At 48.3% G+C, this 24,454-nt stretch overlaps 1 protein-coding gene across 2 annotated transcripts in view; it reads right to left on the reverse strand.

The window, feature by feature from the left end:
* The window catches only part of LOC137865252 (peroxidasin homolog), a 42,758-nt gene that overhangs the window by 1,879 nt on the left and 16,425 nt on the right, over positions 1–24,454 (reverse strand). Inside the window, exons 3-22 of one of the 2 annotated variants that reach the window (XM_068700137.1) lie at positions 24,273–24,344; positions 23,973–24,044; positions 21,143–21,214; positions 19,556–19,627; positions 17,991–18,160; positions 15,727–15,844; positions 14,035–14,204; positions 13,345–13,617; positions 13,056–13,172; positions 11,617–11,775; positions 10,125–10,237; positions 8,751–8,907; positions 7,191–7,293; positions 6,289–6,446; positions 3,681–5,184; positions 3,071–3,205; positions 2,249–2,457; positions 1,619–1,733; positions 1,166–1,259; positions 907–1,024 (exon numbers count right to left, since the gene is read on the reverse strand). In XM_068700137.1, the coding sequence (XP_068556238.1) occupies positions 929–1,024; positions 1,166–1,259; positions 1,619–1,733; positions 2,249–2,457; positions 3,071–3,205; positions 3,681–5,184; positions 6,289–6,446; positions 7,191–7,293; positions 8,751–8,907; positions 10,125–10,237; positions 11,617–11,775; positions 13,056–13,172; positions 13,345–13,617; positions 14,035–14,204; positions 15,727–15,844; positions 17,991–18,160; positions 19,556–19,627; positions 21,143–21,214; positions 23,973–24,044; positions 24,273–24,344 (3,979 nt within the window). In that variant the 3' untranslated portion in view covers positions 907–928. Of the gene's footprint in view, positions 1–906; positions 1,025–1,165; positions 1,260–1,618; positions 1,734–2,248; positions 2,458–3,070; positions 3,206–3,680; positions 5,185–6,288; positions 6,447–7,190; positions 7,300–8,750; positions 8,908–10,124; positions 10,238–11,616; positions 11,776–13,055; positions 13,173–13,344; positions 13,618–14,034; positions 14,205–15,726; positions 15,845–17,990; positions 18,161–19,555; positions 19,628–21,142; positions 21,215–23,972; positions 24,045–24,272; positions 24,345–24,454 lie in introns of both variants that reach the window. The other variant, XM_068700136.1, reaches the window with a different exon arrangement.

Raw genomic sequence — 24,454 nt, forward strand, 5'->3', positions numbered from 1 at the left:
TCTGTTTTCCACTGAGATTATCAGCACAGAACAGCCTTTGCTTGCCCTCTCCTGTAATGTGACTTCCAGAGGATGCTCCTCCTCGCACAGACTGCCTGGCAAAGCAGTGCTTCTGCATAACTCCTCCGCTCTCGTCCCCGGAGTGATCATTTGCAACATGTAAAAACTATTAAATGCCTCCTCCAGACTGGCAGGTGCCAGCAAATTGTTTACCCTCTCTTCCACAGCTGCAGGGATCTCTACGGGAAGTGGTAAAGGCTCTCAGCCTGTGCTCACCGTGACCCTGGGCACAGGGAACCAGAGGTCTTGGAGACCACAGCTGAGCAGCGGCTGCAGTCCCCGCGCTGAGCGGTGCTTCCAGCAGTCCTACCCCCTTGGCTGGGGCTGAGAGTGACTCAGGGGGAAATCTCTGTCAATATGTAAGCAAATAGTGGATTGCTCCATCTGCCCAGGTGTCCTCGTTCCCCTGAGGAGGAACCAGTCCACCTACTCCAGCGCTAGGCTTTCTGATAGCTCTCCCCGCAAAGGGAGGCTCTGGTGGATTTGGGGTTGTGGTGTTGCTAGAAGAAATCGACCCGGAGTCCCAGAGAACAGACCTCAGACACCTCACCCAGTCCACCTCGTCCATCCTATACTTATGTCTTTCCCCATCTTTGCCAAACCAGTTCTTAAAAGACCTCCAGGAATGGATATGCCACAAGGTCCCCAGACAACCCATTGCAGTGAGTCACTAATCATCGCTGTTAGAAATGGTGTCTAACCTGCTGCATTTAAGCACATTACCTCTTGTCCCATTCACCACTGGATTGCTCCATCCCTTTCTGCAGTCTCTTCTGTAGGTGAAGACTGCTCGGGTGTCCCACCACATCCCCCTGGAGGACCCCAGCCCAGAACAAACACACTTACCTTGTACAAAGAGGCAGCACGGTCATCTTTTTCTCCATTTGTCTCCAGTCTTCTTCCCCTGTCCGTATGCGCTGGAGTTCCTGTGGTGCCACCTCAGCTGGCTCTCTAGGACATTCACCTGGTGGGGATATAAAACCAGCAGCTCTAAGAGGAGTCTCCCTTGGGTCAGATGGTTGCTCATGGCTCTGGAGGGCACAGAGGCTGCAGATAGCTAAATCCTGCTCCAGACGCCACAAAAGACAAATACTGAACGTTTTACCTGTTTCCGTAGGGAAGCAACTGTCTTCTCCAGTTCACCCACGAGGGACTCCAGATTCTTTCTGGAAGAAGGGCTCGGAGAAGGCACCTCATTTCTGGGGAGAGGGATAAAAATGAAACGGATCATGGAATCGTTGACTTCCTGAATTGCCTTCTCCAACACCAGCCTCCAAATCACAAATGGGGCGCAGAAAAGCCCAGCTACCCGCTTTGCCTGCCAAGGGAGGTCAGTTAAACAGCCACTTACGGTGTCCCTGATGTGCCCAGATATTTAAACAGCAGAGTCATGCTCTGTGCTAAAGTGGTGGAGGATTTTGGTCAAGCTCAGCACTGACTTACTGAAACTCTCCAGGCCTCAGTGCAGAATGCCAATGTTAAAGGCATGAATGGAATGAGTTATTAAAAACTTCTCTTACGCTTCAGAACAGAAACAAAAGAAGTGGCAATACCGCACCTGGGGAAGGCAGGCTTGAGCTTGGCAGGGTTTTCTTCTGGGTAGCTGAATCCAGGAGACCTCTTGCTTCGGAAGCGCTGGGAGAGCGCCCTGAATTGCCCACGTGTCTGGCAGTCTTGGGAAGGAAGGGAAAGCCCGCATGAGCACCCGTCTTTAATGAACCATTCATCCTGAAGTGATGTGTGAACAAGTCAGTGCTGCTCGCCTTCCCCACCCACCCTTGGTGCCTCTCTTACAGGAGACAGCAAAGGTGCATAACAGGGCGTGCACCGCGCAGGGATTCCCGTGTCTCGGGAGGACATCTGTGCCAAAACATAGCCCAGAGAGACCACGGCAGGATGTGCGCTTTAATGGAGGAGCTTTACACATCTCAAATGTGTTTGTTTGGTTATACATGGTGGAGATCACCATGCCTACACCCTATTTCAGTCTCACCCCTAAGCATGAGCCACCAGCTGCTGCCAGAGACAGAAGCACTGAGCTCAGAGGACCCTTTGGCCACATCCATCACAGATATTCCCCTTGCCTAACATTTGGTTCTCACAGTGCACCATGAAACCAGCTCCTGGCATTTTATATAAAGAGATGGTGCTGGGTGATGCCCCCCAGGGCCATCAGCCTCCTTCCCACCTTCGCAGCAGTCCTGCCAGAAGCGCAGGTCCACCGCGGGGATCTCCTCGCAGCCGACCATGCCCTGGGGGTACGATGCCACCCGGAAAACGTCCCTCTGCAGCTGCTGAATGTGGTCGCTGTTGTCACAGATGACACGAGCGAGGGACGCCTGCCTGATCTGAGTCAGCTGTGCTGGCGTGAAGACTCCAGGATTCTCGTACCAAAACCTGCAGTGGGTGGTAATCGCAGTGTGAGTCAGGAGTAGAAGAGGAAGACAGGGAGTGAGGCTGGGAGAGGGAGAAGAGCTCCTCTACATCTGCGTGGCTGCACTGAGACCGCTGAAATGGGCTTTTATTTGGTTGTCAGACAACTGTGAGACCCCATGAGCTGCTGGCAGATCTGAGTGCCACCACCTCACATATACGGCCCCTTGTGGGGGAATCCCAAGCTTCAAGGAGCTCTGCTGCAGCAGGCTGGGAGATGCATGGGTGGGTTTGCAATGCTCCTGCCCTAAGTGCATCATCAGGCCAAGAACTTGCACAAGGAGCAAACGGGAAATTTGCTCCTATGGATATTTTCAGCATTTTGAGGAGACAATGGACACATCCACAGTGGTGTCCAGTGTCCTGTGGACATGGAATTGTTAAATCATGAAAGGACACATTGACAGTAACCGTGGCAAGTCCTCCCTCAAATACCGGGCAGAGGAAATCCTGCCTAGTATCAAAGACAAGCCACAGTCAAAAATGACATGTGTTCTGTTACCTCCTTGCTCCTCAAAGGGGAAAAACCTCCTCAAACAGAATACCAAAGACTTTATGCTGACTCTGATGACTGTACCTGTCTCCATGCCTCAGCCTGCTGAACTGTGTTGTTAACAAGCACATCAGCGTTGGTCCAACTCTGGTACCAGGGACAAGATCCTCCACCATCAGTGCTGGAAACAGGTCAATGTTTTTGGTAGTTCCATATAAACTGAGGGATAAAAGATATATATTTTTAAAAATAATAATTTAAAGACTATCAAAGAATGGAGACAAAATAAATCTGATCCCATCATAGGAATTTGTATGCCAGGAACGCAGCTGGACAATATTTCTAATGGTCTTATCTAAAAGAAAATGGGATAAAGATCTGTCCTGGAAAGAGTAAGCTAATGGTAACCAGTGCAGATAGGAGGCAGTTTAGTCTCACTGGAAAACAGCTCTAAGGCTCAATCTGCTCCCAAACTATACCACACCAGTGCCTGATGACAACTCACTCAGAACCAGCCTGATCACTCGGAGAGACCTGATTTATCTTACCCTGTTCTTAAACCACAGCTATTAACTTATCCTAATATCTGTGGGCAGTAATATCTGGGAGGTTATTTAAGGGGTGCTCTGGCAAGAGCACTTTTCACTGACTGATCTGCAGCGATTCTGATGCTCCCGAGACCCGGCTGCAGTACCTCCTAAGCTTTTCCCTGATCTCCAAGTTCTTTATCTCATTTCTGAGGTCCTCGAATTCCTGCGCAGACGAGAGGTTGCAGAAGACCCTGAAGTCGTTGTACGGTGGGATGCCGTGGTCTCGACCTCGCTGGATGTTGATAGCGGCCAAGTCCAGTGAGACAGAGTGGGCCATGGAGAAGAGCTTCTCTGTCAGCTCCATGTTGAGGAGTTCGGAGGGGACCCGCATCTTCCCAGGAACCCCAAAGAGCCCGCGGAGGAGGGGGTCGATCCCACCCTCCTGCGTGATCCTGAAAGGGGAGAAGAAGGCCTTGTGCAGGGGGACGTGGCCTTGGCGGATGGGCTGGAAGGTTTCGTTCAGCCGGTACAGGATGGGGTTGATCAAAGTGTGCCCGAAGCGGAAGGCAGCGGTGGCAAAGGCGTTGAGAATCCCTGCGTTGACGTTGGGGTCGTAGCCTTTGTACTCACCCAGCATCTTCATCCCAGCTTCCCCGAGGATCTTCGGCAGCCAGTGGGCGTAGGTGATATGCTGCATCTGGGCACCCACGATCTTCCGCGCCTCGTGATAGAGGAGATCTCCGTCCCAGTGGGGATTGAGGGCCGAGAGCTCGGCGGCGATGCGGTTGTGCTCCCTGAACCACAGGGTGTGCATGGCCGTGAGGCCCAGCTGCTCGTTGGCACGGTGGTCTCCTGCCAGGAAGCACGGCACGGGGCTCTCGTTCTCATCCCTCATGCACTCGGTGGGTGGCCCCACGGCAAAGGGAAGGAGAGGTTTCCCCGAGCCGGGCACGACCTGGCCTTGCTTCAGCAACCCTTTCTGGCTGCTGAGATCCCGCAGCTCCCTCGATTCCTGCTCGGTGCTGCCGTAGACGTTGGAGGCGTCGATGTAGGAGGTCAAGTGGTTGATCTGCTCCCTGGCGTAGACGGAGTTCATCAGCAGGGAGGTCATCCCGCTGCCGCACACGGGGCTGGAGCGGACGAAGAACATGCAGCGCCCGTTCCTCACGCGGGGGTCGTTGGCGGGGATGAGGACGGAGAAGCAGGGAGGGTCGTTGCTGCACACCTGGCTGCAGGGAGCCCCGTCCGAGAAGCGGGACATGCTGATGGCTGCCACCGTCTGGTCCATGTCATGGTCCAGGAATTGGCCCCACTGCATCAACATGTGGGTGAACTGCTCGTCGGGGGTGACGGTCTCGGTGCCGACCATGGCGGTGGAGACGAGGCGGGGTAAAGGAAGGGGCAGGTCCCTGGCGTCTTCTGATAAGGAAAAGCCCCGGGGGAGGTTAAATCCGTTCTGGTAGGCAGGTTTGAGGAGCCGCTGGAAGGCCGTGAGGGACGCGCCCCACATCGGGTGCTGGAGGTTGTTGCAAGAGCCGTCGTGGGTGCGGTACTTCTTGTGGAAGCAGATATCGGAGCAGTTTGGGGTACGGCGGTGAGCAGAGCAGCCCGACAGGTTGGCGATCATGTTGAGGTAGTGAGGAGACACCAAGTCATTGTAACGATACCCTGGGAAGGAAAGCAAAGAGCACCACGTCAGGCCACAGCCGGGTCCTGCTGTCCCACATAAGGGTGCCGGCCTAAAACCTGCTGCTGGGATCCTCAGGATGGGCATGGGGAGGCCGTGTCTCAGCGTGGTGTCACCGTGTAATTTACAGAAAATCTGGATGCACGGGATTAGATCAGACCCACGGATAAGAAGGGAAAATAATTTAGTATAAACCGTGCAGAGATGGAAACCAGAAGCGCTGTGGCAGGCAGACCAAACTGCTGGGGCGATCTTCTGGGTTTATTTCCCATCTCTCTGGGTTATTGCCGCAACCTTGAGCATCCCTGACGAGCCCAATTCTACGTGACGAGCAGCAGGGAAGCTGTGGGCGACTGCACAGAGCGAAAGTGCTGAATAATGCTGAGCCGTGCGGATGCTGGCGGGGAGCGAGGAGGAAGGCTGGCGGTCCGACGAGCCCGGACCAGCCCCGCAGCTCCTCGCAGCCTGGAGCAGATCCAGGCAGGTAAAAGTATTTACGGGCCCAAACATACGTGCCTGCTGCCTGCTGCCTAACACGTAGAGGTGGAAACATGAGGCAGATGGGAACGTCTGATGGGTACAAAGGAAGACCCAGTTAGCAAACTTCATCCTCCGTTACAGCACCCAAATACTCCAGTTTTCGGTATTTTTCTTGTTGCCACTCGGAGGGCAGGAATCACCTCTGCCGGTGCTGCTGAGGAGCTGAAACTCAGATCCACAAGGTCACTCAGATGCCTGACCCCCTTTTTCTAGGGCTGAGGAAGGTAGACGGGTAAATATTTGTAAAGATTAGGGTCTTCATAGCCAATTGGGAGATTTTTAGCAAAACGGGGAACCGAACCACTTTCACGGGGACCAGGTTGGTACAACAACCACAGGAACAGCCCCCAGCTGTCATGAAAACCTTTAGATGTTAGAAAGAATTGGGACCTAGACAGCACATTTCTTGATATAATGATAATTAATCTATACTCTTGGCAGAACATTGTACTTTTAAAGCTTTCTAGATACCTACACATTGTTCTTTTAATTTAATTAATTTTAATTAATCACATGGTTCAGAAGGGAAATGAAATCTCTCCTACCTGTGACATTCACGTCCACAATTAAGCCTTGCTGCACGTGTTCCTGAATCAGCTGCAAGGTCCTTTCAAAGATCTCACCTGCCCTGGCTGTTTCAATGGTGTAGGGGTCCCGGGGGTAGCGGAAAAGAGCCAGCAAGTCGTTGGGTGTCTTGGGGCGTCTGTTCCAAGGAATTAGAAGAGATGCAGGAACATTAAAATAAATATTTTTGTATTTGCTCCAAAGTATTTGGAGCAATGAGACTGCAGGAATCAGGCTCTAAGCCTGTTCTGGTGCATGACCCCCAAAACTACTGCATGTGAATGTGGTTTGCCTGAATATTACAGATGATTAAATAAAAGATATTTCCCCCCATGAAAATGCACATATTTAATTTCCTCAGTATCTCTGGTTTTTTTTTCCTGCTATATAGTAATTTATTCTTTAATAGCTGAAACCCCAAGGTTTTGGGCTTAATACAAAGTATTTATTTTTTCAACATATGTTGGGATGCAAGAGGAAGGAATTGTCATTCTCTCAGAAGTCTTTTTTCATTAAGGAAATTCTAAGAAGGATTATATTTGTATTTCTCCCTACACAAAGTCAATTGAATTTATAATATGACTATGTTCCTTTTTTTTTTCCCCACTGTCTCTGGAGCCAACTCCAGCTGACAAAATGCATGTAGTAGATATACGTGACATAAGAAGTGGTATTAGTATATCAGATTTTTCCAGGACCCCAAATGCCTTCTAGCACATCCTCACATCTACACGGTATAGCTTCAACCTCCAATACCCGAACCAGCACCGTAGCTTTCATTTGCGGATTGTCAACAATAAAATGAGATTTCAGAAAGCTTCATTCAGTGCCTCTTATCTCGTTTCTGCTTCACGCCTCACTTCTTGGCCCTTCATGCACTTACTTGCTGAACAGCTCAGTACGTGTTGAATTGATGGCATAGTCCACGCTGCTGATAGCTTCCCGTATGGAGGTGGCTACAAATGTGTCGCCGCTCCGACCGACATCTGTGGCTTTCCGAAGCACAAAGAGAAAATACAAAATTCTAAATTTATTTTGATATTAATTTGTTGTCCAAGCTCAAAAAAAAAAAAAAATCTGCGTATGAGAACAGGCACCACAGTAACTCCACGGCAGGTCAAATTCCATTTGCATTTGCAATTTAAATACCATGAAACTTTTTTTTTTTTTTTTAACAGATATTCTGAAGAAGAAATTAACTGCCTGAAAAAGGTGATTTTTCCAGGTGGCGGCTGTGGAACACTCATTCAGAATCTGTTCCTGTACAGCTTTGCAAATAAATGCCAGTTCTGGTTGGTGGTTAAAGTGGAAAAAGAAAATGTACAAATCTCAGTGGGCTAACCCTCCCCAAATGCATTTACTTCCTACAAAGGAAACTTCTAAAATTCATGAAATTCATTTGAAAGCATTGCTTCTACATTCATTTTCCGTTTGTGGAACACTTCTAATTCAGTTCAAATTTAGTATTAGCACATCAACCACATCATTTTAAAACAAAAATGAAAGCTGCTGTTTGAATACCTTCAGAAGTAAACAAAAAGTCTTGAAAGATGACTACAGAATGCTTTTTTTTTTTTGGGCCTTTTTCACAGCAAAGCAAACCAGTTCTCATTTGACTACTGGTGTATGCAATGGGCAGCTGGAAAATGAGGTAGGAATCAAGAATAAATCAGAGAAATTATCTTTCAAATAATTTCAGGCAACAAAGAAATTTCTGATTATCTCGTTTCCTTGCATACTGACCCTGTATAGAAAATGCTATTAAGTTCACCTAATAAGCTCCTCAGTATTCATGATGGTCACTCCTGTGTGCTTGAGAAAAGGTCTCCACTTAAATTCTTAACCTTACTGCCGGCCTTTTATTTTTTTTCCTTTATCGGTTCTTCCTCATCCTCTAAGAAGCACAATGGCCGCACTTGACCTCTGCTTTGACTAGCGGAGGAGTGCTGCTCTTCTTTATTCATTACAGTTTCCCTAATGCACAGAGCACTTGCTTGAAAACCCGAGACTTATTTCCCATCCCTAAGGGACGCGGGGAATGTTTCAACCCCCGTATTTGCAGTGACAGTGTTGTTCTCACTCCCCATCCCCTGGTGTGCGAGGTTACGGTCAGACGCTGACTTGTGAGCGTGCTGGCACATTTTAATAAGTTTCTCCCCCTCAGCAGAGGCAGGAACTCCAGGCACGCTGACAGCTCACTGCAGCATGAGACAAAGCTGGTGGTTTAGGACAACACCTTGTGCTCTGCGTTGAGCAACTGCGGCTCAGCTGAGGCAGCAGCGAGGAGGTGCACGGCTTCGAGCACGCCTGTGGGTGACCTGTGTGCAAAGAAGCTAAGGAAATAAGAGTGTTTTCCCTTCAGATTGCAGCCGTCACGATGCTACAGCCCCTGCTTGCACAAGAGCAAGAGGAGGCTCCAAAGGAGCAGCAGGAGATACGCTACCGGTGATGGTGAGCTGCATGGCGCTGGAGGTGAAGCCGAAGGGGTTTCTCGCTATGCACTCGTATCTGCCCTGGTCGGCCACCCCCAGGTCTTGAATGGAAAGGGTCCCATCGTGGCTGATGTGGAACTTGCCGCTCTCGGTGATCTGAATCCCTTCCTGTTGAACCATCAAGATACATAACAAGGTGTCAGTGGGTGGAAAGCTTCCATCAGCCCAACCTTCGGCAACCCCGCAGATGGATGCGATGAGCGAAGGCGGCCACCAGATGTTAGCATTGCTCTTCCAGAGGAACCAGAGAGCCGTCCAAGGGCAGCTGCTCCTGCCTGGAGCCACAGCAAGGACCTCCTTGCTCAGCTCCCTCACCCCCAGCTGCCCCCAGGCGCTCGCTGCAGGGCACACACGCAGCAGTTTCCCTGCGCTGCGCACAGACAGCTTGGCACAGAAGGTTCTGAGCCACAATAGCTAAGTCTAAATGTCTGCAGTTTGGGGGTAGCCTGAAACTGAGGGATTTTTGTTGGCTTTGAACTGCAGATGCCAATTTTTGCTGGCTCTGGGCAGCATCGCTGATTAAAGTGCTGCAGAAGGCAGCACGCTCAACCCCACCTCTCAACCTGCCTGGTGGCACAGGTGGCTCCAGCTTTACTTCTTTATTCTTTTATTTCTTAATATCTTTCTGCTGCCCTGGCCCAATCTAAAACTCACTGTGCTGCCCTCCCAGACTCTTTCCTTCTGCTCCACTGTTGGCTGGAGCCCAAGGCAAGCTGCAGGTCACCTCCCACCAGACCTCTGCGGGGTAAATGAAGCTGAAGCTTTTTCCCCTGTGACTTGTTCCATGCCTGGCTGTGCTCACAGCCAGGGCAGGTCCCAGTGAAGGTCACAGGTGTGATACGGCACAGAAGGAAAAAGTCTGAAGAGCTCCATCTAATGAATTCTTCAAAAAAAAAAAACAAACCAGCCAGACTGCAGCATGACTGTGAGGGATCATGGCTTTGCCCCACCAAAGCTGGGGCCAACCAGCATCATCCAGTCCCACCAGTGGGAATCCTGGAAATAAGGACAAACTGCTTAGGAAAAATTCAGTTTTCAGTTATTTCCAGGAATAGTCAATCAAGCGTTTCTAACATCCTGGAAGGTCACTGGCTTCAAGTTACTCGTTTGGAAGGAAGAGCAAGAGAAAGCAGGCATGTGCACTGCGAGGCTTTGAGCCCGAGAAACCATTTAACAGCACAAATCAGTGGAAGCGTTGGTCCTTATAGTGAATGTGGCTTCTTCCCTGTGCATTGCTGAAACTGATTTAAGTAGTTCAGCTGGGACAGTTTAATGAGAGAGCTGCTGAGGCTTCCTGAGCCACACTGAGTGGTGTCGCCTCTTACTTTGACCCAGGTTATGGTGGGCCGTGGGTCCCCCTGGGCAGCGCAGGTGATCGCGACATCCTGGCCGGTCTCTGCCACCACGTCTTGGGGGGGATGAAGGAACACAGGGATCACTGTGAGACACAGGGGAAAAAAAAGTTACAAGCAGAAAAAAACACAAAGAAAAACAAGTCTGTGTAAAGAACTTCTCACTGTTGAGAGCACAGAGTTGCTGGGCTCCTTTTGCTGTTCCAAGGGTTCTTCAAAAAGTGTCAGAAGATGCACAGTCTCTGTCCCTACACCAGGTCCTCCATCATTTACATCTATTTCTTTACTTTCTACTCCCGTGTGTCTTTGTTTGGTGCAATTATATTGGAATGCATTAGGCTCTCTGTCATTTAAAGTCTTTTATTAAAGGACTTTCTAGGAAAGATGCTCTAGCCGAAATGCTGATTGTGGATTGATTCAGGGATTATTGGGTGAGGTTGTCTGGGAAGTGTTAGGCCAGATTAAGGAATTATATCGATCTTGGTGGTCTTAAAATACTCTGTGAATCCTTTCTTTGCAGCATTACTAATTTCATGCTTCTAGTTTCCTTCCATGCAGTCTATCATTACCAAAATTCTGTCATGCTTGTGAAAGAGCAAGGGCAGTTGTTTGTTTTGAAAGATTATTTATATGGGAATAAAAAAGAAAATGAAAACACGAAAGCATTCCTGTGTGACTTTTGTTTTCACAACGGTTTGATTTTAGAATACCTAAATTTAGGTTGAACCTGTGGCCTTGTAGCTAATGTTTAAGATAAATGTATCTGGAGCCAGAGTTAAATCTTGCTGAGAAGTAATCAGTTTTTTGTTGTTGTTTTGTTTTGCAGAATACTTAATTTAAAAAAAAAAAAAAGAAAAGAATGTCACAATTTATTCTGTAGGAAAGCCAACATTAAAAAAAAAAAGAAAGAAAGAAAAAGAATTGCTAAGAATTTAATTAATATAATTTTTAAAAATTCTCCAACAAAAGTCTTGTTTCCTTTACCAAAAATCACTTTCTTAATAAAAACTCCCTAACACATTAAAAGTCCTCAATTTTCACCCAAACTGGTCCAATAACAAAGCTAATCAGATGGGTGTTAAAGGTCACCTCTGCTCACAGAACCCTGCCTTAGTTTTTATGCAACCGATACAATCCCTTCTCCCATTCACTGGCCACCCCAGATGATTGCATTCCCACGATTATTCTCTTTCTAGACAACTAGACAAACTTTCAAGTAAGGAAAAGCGAAGCAGCTTCTTCCAATTTGCAAATCTTGGCACGAGGGAAACCTCTTTAAAGTTTCCCACCAACAGATCGAGCTCTCATGGCTAGACGTCTGCTCCCTGGCAAAAGCAAACTCCCATCCCACAGGCATCAGGGCAAATCCCTGCCTTGTCAGAAACTGTTATCTACCAAAACATTCACTTAACGAGTTAAGGTTTGCCAGGTTAATTCTCACAACCTCCAGCTCCCGGCAGCTTACCTCGGGGGGTCACGGAGAGCTGCACGGGGAGGGTCCTCACCCCGATGGCACTGATGGCATGGCACTCGTACTGGCCTTCATCATGCAGGGCGACCCTCATCACCCGCAGGGTCCCCGTGGAGAGGATGCTGTGCCTCCGGTCATTTGGCAGCGGCCCACCTGATGGAACGAGCAGAGCAATTTGTTAATTGGCTGCGAGGTTTCTCCCCCCATCACTGCAGGTATCTGTGTGAGGAGTAAAAATTTCATTTCCTTCCCGACGTGGCATCGGGCACCCTGAAGTATCAGCTTCAGCACGCTGAGGAGTGGGCAGATGCTGCTCTTCCCACACCCAGCAAGATGACTGAGTTGTCTTGTCTAAGCAACACAAAGGAGATGGTGCTTTCTTTCCTCAAGCCTTTTCTTAGTGAATACTGCAGATTTATCGACACCTGATGGAAAGCAAATCTGCGTTCAGTTATCCAAGCTGTCTGTTCAGTCAAATACATGGAAATATTTAACACTGCCTTTAATTCACTATTTTGATTTTCTCCAGGTTGGAAACTATATAATTCATATTTTCTCTATTTAAGGTGGAAAGTTCAAAATGAAAATGTTTTATTAACCCTCGCCCAAACTTCTCTATCTAGTTACTTTTTCTTTAATATTCTGCTTTCTTCCAAATGAGAGCTCTGTGGGAGCTGTGCTCCAGTACTTCTCCTCCTATTGTCTTGGTCTTAGCATGTCTCCTGTAAAAGGACTTCAAAGCTTGGTTAATTTTTGCCCTGTTGAGTGACGTAGCAAAAACAGTTACAAAAATCACCTTAACTTTACTTCTTGTCACCGTGACCTTTTACATCTCTCCGAGAGATCACAGCAGTGAAATCAGGTTAAAGGAGATGGGGAACGAGGTGGAGGGGAATTTCAGCTGGTCCTTAACTCTGCATTAGGGCTATAGCTGTGGAAGCTGGAATACAATAGCCATGAATCCTCCGCAGCACTAAACCATTAATTATGGCTTGTGAAGCATAAGGAAAAGTTGGAGGGCCTCTGGGCCAAGCGTTATTGGCTTCTGTCCCAGAGCGTGTTAGATGGGATCAGTTCAGTGCAGCCAGCGCTAACAATCATTAGAGATTTTAAAAGTTCCCCACCACCTGTTGGCCCAAAGAGGTTTTTCCTGAGCTAAAAGAAACCTCAGAGGTGTGTCAGCAGAGAGCCAGCACCTTCCTGCTCCTCAGGAGGAGCAGATCAGAGACTTACAGAGTTGGCACACGGTGATATCCACCAGCCTGGGTTTTCCAGACCTCACCTTTCCAAAGGCTGTAGGAAGTCCCAGGAGGAGGAAGCTCAAGGCTCTCCATGGGTTTCCATGGGTGACCTTATAGCTTAGCTCTTCTCACCCACATCCCATGGGTGGTGGCATGGAAGAGAGAGAAAACCCAAGCCAAGTGAGGCAGTACCTGCCCTTGTCCAGGCAATCACGGGTGGAGGGTGACCCTCAGCTGAGCAGAGGAAATCCACGCTTTGCCCCTCGGTTACCGTCTGATCAGTGGGGACGAGGAGAAACCTGGGAGAATCTGGAGGAGAAAGCAATGACTGAGGACAGGCAAGAATTCAGCCAGCAAGCTCTGGTTAATTCTCAGCTCATGGGAGCGTAAAAAATAATGAGTCACAACGCACAGGGATTAAACGCACACACCTGGACCGAGCATTTTATCCCCAAAACAGCATCAGCGTGGGGTTCCTCACCTTGCACTATGATTCTTGCTGTCGCCTGGATGGACCCCTCGGTGTTGCTGGCGTTGCAGTTGTACTGCCCCTGGTCGGAGAAGGTGACGTTCTGAATGAAGAGTCCTCCAGAGCTGGTGATGGCGAAACGGGGATCCTGCGGTAAAGGAGAGCCTGTGCCAAGGGTCCAGCTGACGCGGGGGTGGGGGTGCCCAGAGACCCCGCACTCCAAGGTGACGCTTTCCCCAACCAGCACTTCAGTGTTCTGCGGCTGGATCACAAAAGTGGGCTTGGCTGGAAGGAAAGGAGTGCTTCAGAAACCAGGAGCCCTGCTGCCTGCTCGGTCGCAGACGGAAATTGCTTGAACCCTTCATGCAGCCCAGCTACTGCCCTGTTCTCTGCCTCTTCCCCACTCCCATGTCCCCTCCCCACTTGATGCCCCCATGCTGCAGAGTTCTTCCCAGCCTCCCAAGTCCCTCCCTAACCCCAAATCACCCCCAGTCTCTAACCCCCCAAATTCTGACACCCACGAAGGAGCCACCCCACAGCTCAGCCCGTGCCGTGCCATTACTCTCCTCCCCAGCGCATCAAGACCAACTTGGCACCTACAAAAGAGGGTGCCAGCTCTGCTCAGCTCCCCTTCCAGCCCTCCCCATGCCTCTGAGAAGGGAGGAATCATGGGCCAGGAAGGAATAAACAAGGCTCAATTACACGGGGTGCCAAAATAGCGCAGAACGACTTCTTGCGTCTTGACCTCCCCGGCGATGTTCTTGGCCATGCACTGGTAGACGCCTTTGTCCGACTCCTTGGTGTTCTGGATCATCAAGGTACCGTCCTGCAGCAGGTTCAGGCGGTTGTCATCTTTCATGTCGATCTCGTTACTGAAAAACAGCCATAAACAGGGAAAATTGGAAAGGGGAAAAGCCCAAGGGGTCCTCCCACGAGCTGCCAGCGGGGCAGGGGGGCTTTGCACGCACTGCAGTAAATTGGCGTTCCTTGGCACTGCTCTGAGACCTCATGAAGTTTATAGCGAGAGTTATGATTTAGAGCTCTGAACTCCAGCTCCAGCTCTGATTCACTCCCTGGGCGAGCGACTTTCTCCCTCACCACGGATTCCGTGTGACGTTTACGGCCCATCAGGAGAGCGCACTGTTCCTGAGCAACAGCATCGCTGCTATTGTCAGCCGTCGAGGCTTGCGAAGCTTGTTCTCATTATTTACCGAGTGCAAATATACTAATGAATGCATATTGTTATTGTGTGCAGCCATTTCTATTCGAGCGGGCTCAAGGGCCTCAGGAGGGGGCAAAAACCTCCAAGTAAGTCTCAACGGGACCCTACCCTGGCTCCGATTCCAGCCCGAGACCTACAAGCTATGAAGCATCTTCCCTTTTTCTGCAGTGACCTGTGACTCCTGGAGCCCAGCCCGCGGCAGAAGGTCCCACCACGGCATCCCATTTGTCCCAACGTGAAGGAATCTTGGATGGCTGCGGGTGATTGAAAAGGGAGAGGGGACCTCTCTCCCCCCCAGGACAAAAGCTGAATCCACTACGCAAACTAATATGCTTGCTGGGCATTTATTTAATTCCCCCAGTGTCTCCTCGCCGCAGTCATATCTCGTTTGAGGAACATTTATTATCATTACCCCTCTTACAATGCTATCTTTGGGAGCCTGCCAGCATTTCCCTAACAAGACCTTCCTTCCAGGGGACTTCACTCAGCCATAAACTTTTGCTCCGTGCTGAAACTTTGCCTGGTGGGGAGTTAGCTGAAGAAGCATACATTGATCATTTTTATTAATAACCAGGCCCTATTCAGACTCCCACAGACAAGAAGCTCGTAAAGCAGCTAAGTAACTTCGCTTCCTCAGTGGGTAACTGCTTGAGCACAGAATATTTTATTGTGTAGCATTTCCCAGAAATGCTTTGGCATCTAGCAGAGCCATATATTTTTTTTCAGCGGTGCTGCATATAGCATTAATCTGCAGGCTGCTTTGCAAAGTCTTGTCTTTCGGAGGAGCACGGTAATTTCCCCTCTGATGGAAAAGCGTTCTCCCAGCACACTGGGCCTTCAATGAGAAAAAGCAAGCATCGTGGCTTAGAGCAACACAAAATACCTTTCTCCTTTTTATTTTTTTTTTTAATTTCAGTCTGCAGAGTGTGTTTATGGGAAAGTTATAAACTCCTGGAATCCACTACAATCCACATGAAACGTTTTAAATACAGACGATAGCTTGGATTACACAGCCATCAGACAACGCTGTTAAAAGGAAGGTAAATACAACCCCTGGAATATTCATTTCTAGTTTTTAACGTTGCATGAAACAGCTTTTGTAATTGCAGGCTGAGGAGCTCAGCGCTTGGTAGAAACCTTTGCTACCCTGGGGCTCATTGCGTGCGACTTACTTGTTGTGGAGCCAAATGATCGCAGGCTTCGGGTTGCCTTCTGCCCTGCACGTGAAATAAACCGTGTTTCCCAGGAGGACGTCGACATCGTGGGGCTCTGAGGTTATGCGAGGCCTCTCTGCAAAAGACCATTGGAACACAACCCGGTCGAGAGCAGCACAAAAGCACCTCCAGTCTAAATGGATGGGGGAAAACATCATCCTGCAGCCCCATCCTGCAGCCCCTGGGCACGAGGCACCAGCAGAGCCCCAGGCACATGGGCATTTAACACAAAACCAGCCCAAGACTTCTCATCAAGAGCAGCAAAACTAAAGGTGCCAGGGAAAAGAAGAGCATCATTTATTCGAGCCCTGGAGGACCGCAGTGGCCATTCTTATTATCAACAGCTGCTAGGGAAGATCAGCTCCTTGCAACTCCCAAGGCAGCACTGGGAGGAAACCAGACCTGCCTGCACGCTGGATCACTACAGCTGCCCCAAAATTTGGTTCCTGGCTCCCCCAAATGACCCTGTAAGTCAGCAGCACCCTCACGTGGGTCGTTTTTCTGCCCTTGGCATCCTGCTGCTCTCAGCAACCGCCTGCTCCATCCGAACGGTGCCAGCTCTCCGCAAATCACACCGCTTCTCTTCTGACAGAGTTTCATTCATTATGGCCCTAATTCATCGTCCCAGCCCTATTCAGCTGAGCCTTTCACTACGTGCTTCATTTTGAGATGCACTCAAGCACTCAGCGAGCCAAACGGGCTGAAAGGACGTGCTAAAATAGGAAGGAATTCGTGCCCATGGTCTGACGGACTCGATGGTGTTTCAGCAGAATACTTTCTCATCTAACAACCTCTACGCTCACCAGCAAAACCAGGTGGATTATTCAAAAAAAATTAAGTGAGAACCTGCTAACTTGTCCAGTGTAAGGCTGGTGCCTTTATTCGTTAGCCTGCAAGTCCACGAGTTGGTAGCCAGCCTCCAGGATTCCAGGGAGAGACCAAAACCACCACGAGCCATGATACAAAATGCTGACCCGGTGCAAATCCGCACTGCTGGCTCACATCTGCTCCGAAGCGGTGGGTTAACTCCATGCCAGCAGGCTCCACACTGACTCAGATATCAGCTGTCTGCATCGTTAGGGCTTTATGCTGAATTATGCATCGTTTGTCTTCCCCAGCTGGCACAACACCAGCGTAAAAGCCTCATGCCAGCAAAATCTTCCCACCAGGTGCCCTGGCTAATTTGACAGGCATCCCGCTGTGCGCCCATGCCTGAACCGGGACAAATTTCCATCGGGGCTGTACCACGGCACCGGGTGCACAGCAGGGACAGCTCATGGTACAGCACAGCCCATTGCAACAGGTCCCAGCCCGTGTTCCAGCTGCTGCCCTTGGACCCTTTTTGTTCCCTCCACCCCCTCGAGGTTACGGGCCCCGTTTGTGCCAATTCAGCCCTTTGCACAGCTGCGCCCTAAATGGAGCTGCAGCATGGTCAAAGAGGAAAAAAAAACTAAAATAAAATTGTAGGAGAAAAGTGGAATTCAGGAGAATTCAATTTCTTCAAGCCCCAGCTGATGTCACACATCTGGCTCCCAGCAAGGCCACACAAACAGCTGGACTGGCACATACTGGGGGGCTGCTGGTGTCTGGTGAGGGGCAACACCTCAAACCAAACCTGCTGCAGGGAAATATTGGGGATCCACAGCTAAAGCCCTGCTGATGCTTGCACACCAAAGGCAGCGTTCTGTCGTTCTCTCTTCACGAAATGTTTAATTTTGTCATTTTTCAGAACAAAGCCTTTCATTTCAAAATGGATTAGTTCATGGAGAAATTATCTAAATTTAAAGAATAACAGATTAACAAACGCAACACACTGCCACAGGCAAAGCATCCGGCCATTCACCCACCATGTGTTTACTTGGGCTTGCAGCTGTTTGGAGCCACTGAGACTCCTGCAGCGCTCCCACTCCATTCAGCCTAACGTGGGACAAGATTTCCCAATTTCTGGTTTAGCCTCTGACTGCAGCAGATCCTGTGCTGGCCCTACGCTTTCTAAAAACCAAGACAACAACCGCCAGACAAAACAGAGCGGCTTTCAACATGCACGCGACTGTTGACTTTCCCCGCGTTACGCTGATAACCAGCCTGACCCCAGCGAGACATTTCTGGTTTGGCAGAGACAGGAGAGAGAAAACAGGATCCCGGAATGGAAGAGAGGAAGGGAAAGAGAAGGGGGAAGCATTTCCTAGCCCAGAGCCCAGCCCCGTGGCTGCAGGGCTCACCGCAGTTGAACTCCTGAGCCGTCAAGGTGACGATGGAGCGGCCGTGCAGCTCCCGAGGAGCCTCGCAGGTTGCGGCTGTCTGAATGCTGCCCTGCTCCGCGTATTTCTTCAGCAGCTCGGCCAGCCACAGCAAATCGCAGTCGCAGAGCAAGGAGTTGGAATCCAGCCTCCTGCAAGAGCAAGGGGAAGACATTTCAGTCCCAGCCTCCTGCCCGTGTCCCTGCTGCCTCTCTCCTGGGCGTGAGAGAGGAATAGCCCTGGACTGAAGGACCACTCGGCTGTTCTTCTTTGTATTTGATTATATCCCAAATGAAAATCAGAAATGTTTAATCCCCATAGCTCTTAAATTCTTAACCAAGTCAGAATGATTTTGTTGAAATACAGTCGTCTATCGGTCATCCTAGTTTTAAATGACAATTGTTCTATTTAACGAGCTAAAATGAAATATTGAAACTTCTCAGAGGATGGAGATTTCAACCTTTGTTAACTCTGTCAGGTAGCACTGCCTCTGCTAGAGATTTCTCTGTTCTTGGGTCAAATATCACCGTGTGACTGCGAGACATACCTGAACCAGGTCGAATGGGGGCAATGGTGACCTCCTAGTGCCTTTCCTTCCACTGACCTCATTACACCGCACAGATAAAGGAGGCTGTAGGGAGATTAGCTTATGCCTCCTTCCCCACTGACAGTTTTACAGTATACGAGCCTTAGCCATCTAAAAAGACACGGGAGAAAGGCCTAATGGCTTAATGGACAAACATTTGAGAAGGTGAGATTTCACACAAGGCCATGACACAGCACTTTATAGACACCGTGCCTTTTTTCTCCGACCCACACAGACAAAAGTTGTTCTCTGTTAAAAATATACGAAGCATTTTACCCGCTTGCAGAAATCACAGAGCACTGTGGGGAGAAGCACATGATTTTCTTGCAGTATAAAATCATGGCAGAACCCCCAAATTCTTCATTTTGCTTCCCTCCTTCCCCCCCATTGGAAATGCATCATTTCCAAAGATCATAAAACACCAAACAAAGCTAAGCACTAGGAGATTTAAGCAAGTAAAAAATAAGAATAAGAGACAGGTTACATGGGAATAACACAGCAGGGCTTTCCTTCATGGGGTGAGAATCATGCACTGAGCAAAACGACCTTTTTTTTTTTTTCTTTTACAGCTACGATTTTTCCTCCTGTGTTAGGATACTGATCTAAGATATGATTGAGGTCTTATCCATGGCATGGACTTCCCACGTTTTTGCATACTTTTTTATGGTTTAAAGCACGTAGGACAGCAGAGGGTTGGGATGACTTTCCAGGAACATTCGTTCCTGCAGTGTTATTGATCTGTAAGCTTCCAGTTAGACTTTAATTAGACACCAGCATGAAGCAACTCCTCTAACTGGTTAAATCAGCTCTTGTGTCCAACCAAAACTGTTTTATAAACTTCACAGTGGCCTTAGAAGTGTAACAACTAAAGGCTTTGCCAACCAGGCACATTTTTCCTCAGATCCTGGCCGTCTGATCGAAGATAAACAATTGCTCTTTGCAGGCAATGTTTTTTACTTACAGTCGTTTGAGGGATTCCAGTTGAGAGAATGTCCCTGGATGAATCCTGGAAATTTTGTTGTTGTGCAAGAATCTGCAATGGAAGAACCCATGCCAAAACATTATTCAGTATTTGCACTACACGGATGATAACAACCCAGGTCAGAACTCAGCTGAAGTACAAAGGTTGCTCACCAAAATGGAGCTCGGAGTTTTAAATTGACTGTGTTTGTTTCCATGAGCTATGGGGATTTTATTCATGTGAGAACGCAATGCAATACACCGAAGCAGGGAGCGGGTGTGTACTGGAAATGGTGACTCAAGATGTGATGTAACAGATTTAAACTGGAACCTCAAAATTAATCTGCTTTATGCTGTGCAAAGGGAGGAGAAAGGGCACAAAATCCCTGCAGGCTGGACCCACCCTGTGCTTTCTGTGCCATGGTCAGCTCCAGTTTACAAGAGACCTTTTCCCCCTGCAGATGATATTGGAGTTTACAGGGGCAGCTGTTGAAGTAAGGCTCCAGTAGACAAGTCAGAGTAGTTATAGACCCAAATCCATGAGTAAATCTAATTCAGACATCAGCAGCCAAACCTGGGTTTACTCTGAACGAAGCCAAAGCAACTTCTCACTTCCAGGTTCTTAGCATGTAGATAAGACTCAACGGTTCTTAGAAAAAAGACGGCACTGAAACACAGCAGGGGGGAGCAGGATGGAATAATTAACTCTCCATTCCCTTAATGGAGGAAATTTCGTTATGTCAGTTACATCTAATACTCTCAAAAGACCACTGACTACAGAGAAGTAATTTTAGTAGATGGTGGAACAGGAAAGCGATACAAAAGCAGTGTGAGTTGAGTGCAATTGTCTGCATACGCACATGTACAGGGGGGTTCAGCCTAGCTGCACAGCCTGGATGTTGACAAACCTTCCTCTGAAACTTAAATTCGGAATTTTTGTTGGATCAAATACAGAGACTGAGATCAGCCACAGCGTACTGATCCAGGTCTGAATTTTTCTAAGGGTGTTGTTTGGATCCCTCGGTTTTGTTTGCCTAGTAAGTACGGGTGTAATGCATGTTTGCTTGCAGCACAGAAGGGTCTGTTGGTTTCACCAAGGAGTGGGAACCACCACGTGAGCCTTTTTCCTGGTGGGTATGTTTTTACTACAAGCAATGCTGGGGAGCAGGGGACACAGGACTTAGTTTCCTAACTGCTTTCAGGAAGGATGCATGTTTTTCTTGTCGGACATTCTTATGACTTTGTTCCTTTTCCATCTCCTTTTTTGTATACGCTGCCCAACAATGACTTAAGTTGACCTTACAAGTGGAATAAGATTGACTTTCTCTAGATTTACTCCTACTTAGATGGAAATGCGAACATTAAACAAGGTGAGAAATTCCCACATAATTTCAGTAACCATCCTGTTTCTCAAGTATACAAAATCTGATTCTTTAAGGATACTTTTCTCCATACTTCTTTCCTTTTTGGAGATCACCGCACTTTGCTTCACACTACAAAAACATCACTGTTAAACAAAATGAAGTTGTTTTTTTTTTACCTGTCTTCTCCCCCACTTACTCACAAGGAAAGTCACATCTTTACTTACAGCCTTTCAAGTTTAGGCAGGTCGCTAAAAGTCTCTGCCTCCAGGGTTTCCAGGTTGTTGAAGTGCAGGTAGCTGTCACAGAGAAAAGCACAAGGGACAGGGTTAAGGATCACAATTTAAAAGATAATCACTCACCACACATCTCAGTATTCTCTTTAGTATCTTCAATTTTCACATGCAAAAATAGTAGCCAACACTGCCTTCTCCCTGTGCTGTCAATTGTTTACTCTCTCTGAATAAACTGTAACACGCACTGGGGAGATCAGATTTGCTCTTCCCTTAAACTGTGAAAGAATGAAACTCATGAAGAGCCTGCAGCAGCTGTTCCCCATCCAACCACCATCCAAGAACTTTCCCTGCCTCGCTCCTAATGCCTCGACATCCCCCTACACAGCCTTGGATCACTGAGAAGAAATAGCCATACTATGAAGCACTTGTCCCCAGCCTAGAAATTTAAACATTTCTGAGAGGGATCATGAATTTTCCAAGAATTAATATTTAGAAAAAGGCCCTGAGCATTCTGATAAAACTTTGAAGTCGGTCCTGCTTGGAGCTGGAGATTGGGCTAGAGGCATCCAGAGGCTTCTTCCAGCCTGTGTTTGTTTGTGATGCTAGCAGGGGCTCCCAGAAACAAGGAACAAGAGCAGGAACATTTAGGTACTGCTGTCATCAGGCTATTCTGTTTCTGTGGAACGAAAACAGCCTCCAAAGACAGAGATAATGCGGTCAGCTGGAACACCATCATCTAAATGGGACATTAATGTGAACAGCCCTGCTATTGCTCATGCAACCAACCTGCTGCTCCACCAGCAGAGCTCCAGGAGACCTCCCAAGTTACCCCCTGCCATCAGCAAAACAAATCTGGGGTCTGCAGCACCACAGCAAGGACCCTGACATCCCCTGCTCCCGTTAGCTGTGGTGTGCACTGACATAACCAACCTGGTCCTGACCTTTAAACGCATCTCGGGGCAGTTTCCAAGTTGCCCAAATTCTTCCCTGATTTTTACACAAAAGCATACATTCTCCAGCAGACACTGATTAATCGTGGGTCTACAAATACTCGCTGCTATTGTAGCTGCCTGGGATGAGAAATAATTGCCTAAGCCTCCGCGTGGCTGTTTGATTTGTAATGGAAGGATTCACAATAAATGGATCGCTATCAGAGCACAGAACAGGCACGGTGACTCAGATCCTGCAGTGGAGGGCAAGAGCGGGGAGAGGGAAACGCATGTGCTGTAATAAGTCTCAGATGTCTGCTGTCACTGCTTTGGCCTTTGAGGAAAGCATCTGATATTGTCCATCAATCGGGGGCTATACTTTCCTTGAAAAGCTGGCTTGTGGGGTACAGGAACACGGGGTAGGATTTGAGCAGAGCTAATTCTTTTGGAACCATGCCTGCCTCCGAGATTGAAAACAGATGGGCCTTTCCAAGGGTTGTTTGTTGTTTTTGTGGCTTTGTTGTGTTTTTGTTTTTTTTTTCTTTTATTTGTGACATCAAGTCTGGAACGCTCATTGTTAAAATATCACCGAGGCCAGCATCATCTCCCTGAGCACAGCTGAGCCCGTCTCTGCTTCCCGTTTTCTCCCAGGAATCACTGCTGAGCTGGCTGATGGAAAAAGCATACCATACACAAGGATGGCAGCACACCCGTTGTTAAGCTTGCCTGTAATGCCCTATAGCTGTAATACCTACAGTACCTATAGCTTGCAGCTATACCCCATCCACTTCTGCTGTCAGCCTAGAGAACAAGCTGGATCCTATTCTTTTTACAGCAAAATTGTTAGCTGCATTCCAGCCCCATAAACTCTGCCGTTTGGGACAATCCATGAATTAGTGGTTTCACCTTTGCTCCCTGTTCTCCAGTGATGTAAATAATTGCTGTATTTCAAATACCTATGCTCGCATTCTTTCCAGCACACACAAATTCACCCGCATGCACGTCATATATCATGACACCTGACATGAAAAATCCAACCCCAGTTCAGCAAGCCCCGCTAGAAGAGTCAGACCTCAGTCTTGCCATCTCACCTTTAGCATGGAGCCCGAAGGGTCAAAAAACAAAACCTCTTTGACAGAATAAACAGCGTGGATTTGCAATACACAGAAGGGGAGCAATTAAGGATGCAGGAATGTCACTGTGAGAGGCTCCAGCTGCCAGGAAAACTCATGAGGCTTCTTTCATCCCAGAGAGCCTCGCAGCCTGAAGGGAAGGTCATTACTTGGTTTGCCTCCACCTTTTCTTCTCCCCATTGCGATGTCCAGATGATTTAGCGCATGCAAACACCACCACCCTGGTGGCTTGCATAAATACCCCATCCCAGCTCTCAGCTTGCACTTCATCCATTCGCTTTCAGGAAAGGTTTGGATAAGAGAGAGACTGAACCAGCACCATCAGTTCAGAACGGCCAGACCCTACACTGCTCCAGAAGTCCCAGCAGACATAAACACAGCAGGCCAGCTGCCGCCTGTTTCAAGCCATCCTACACATCCCTGGTTTCCTCCCATTGGAAGTTCTTTGGACATAGAGGGAATTAAAAGCACAGCTGGGCTCTTCTTATGCTCCAGAGGTTTAGGGTCAGGCAAAAACATACGGGACATCAGTAGGAAGAGCCCTTGGTATTAACTACCTCAAATCACTACTGGGACCAGCTGTTTCCAAGTGAAGCCAGTGCAGTGTTGCAAAGTTGGACCTCAAAACAGCAGAAGCCTCATCCTACTCCTTCCTAAGTGGCTGGTACACAGAAATTCAGCTTTGGGATTAGACAAGCCAACAGCTCGGCTCTTCTGCACGACAAACTCAAGCGACAAAGAGCACTTGTCTGTACTTACAGCTGCTCCAGAGAGCGGAGTCCTTTGAAAGCATGCTGCTGGATACTCTGAATTTCGTTTTTATAAAGGTAGCTTTCAACAGGAGAGAAAGAAAAAAGCATTAGGACAACCCACTCAGCAGTCGTATTTTAAGAGACACAGGAAGCCAAAGCAGAGCTTTCTGCTTGGATTCAAGGGCAATGTTTTACATTTGCAACATCAGCATCCAGAAATTCTGAGCACAGAAAGTTCACTGGACAATGCTGGGAGTGGGCTGTTCAATTTCCAAGAGGTTAAGAAACTACCAAGACAGCAACTCACAGGTATTTCAGGTTCTCCAGATCTTCAAAGGATCTTCTCACGATGTGTTTTATCAGGTTATTGTTCAGCAGCCTGTTCAGATCAAGACAGAAAAAAACAGAGCTGGTGAATTCAGCATGAGAGAGACTCGCGGCATTTGTACTCCTGAAAACTGGAAAATCCTTAATCCACAGGTTTCTTTA

The sequence above is a fragment of the Anas acuta genome, chromosome 16 (genome assembly GCF_963932015.1).
Source record: "Anas acuta chromosome 16, bAnaAcu1.1, whole genome shotgun sequence".
Lineage (NCBI taxonomy): Eukaryota > Metazoa > Chordata > Aves > Anseriformes > Anatidae > Anas > Anas acuta.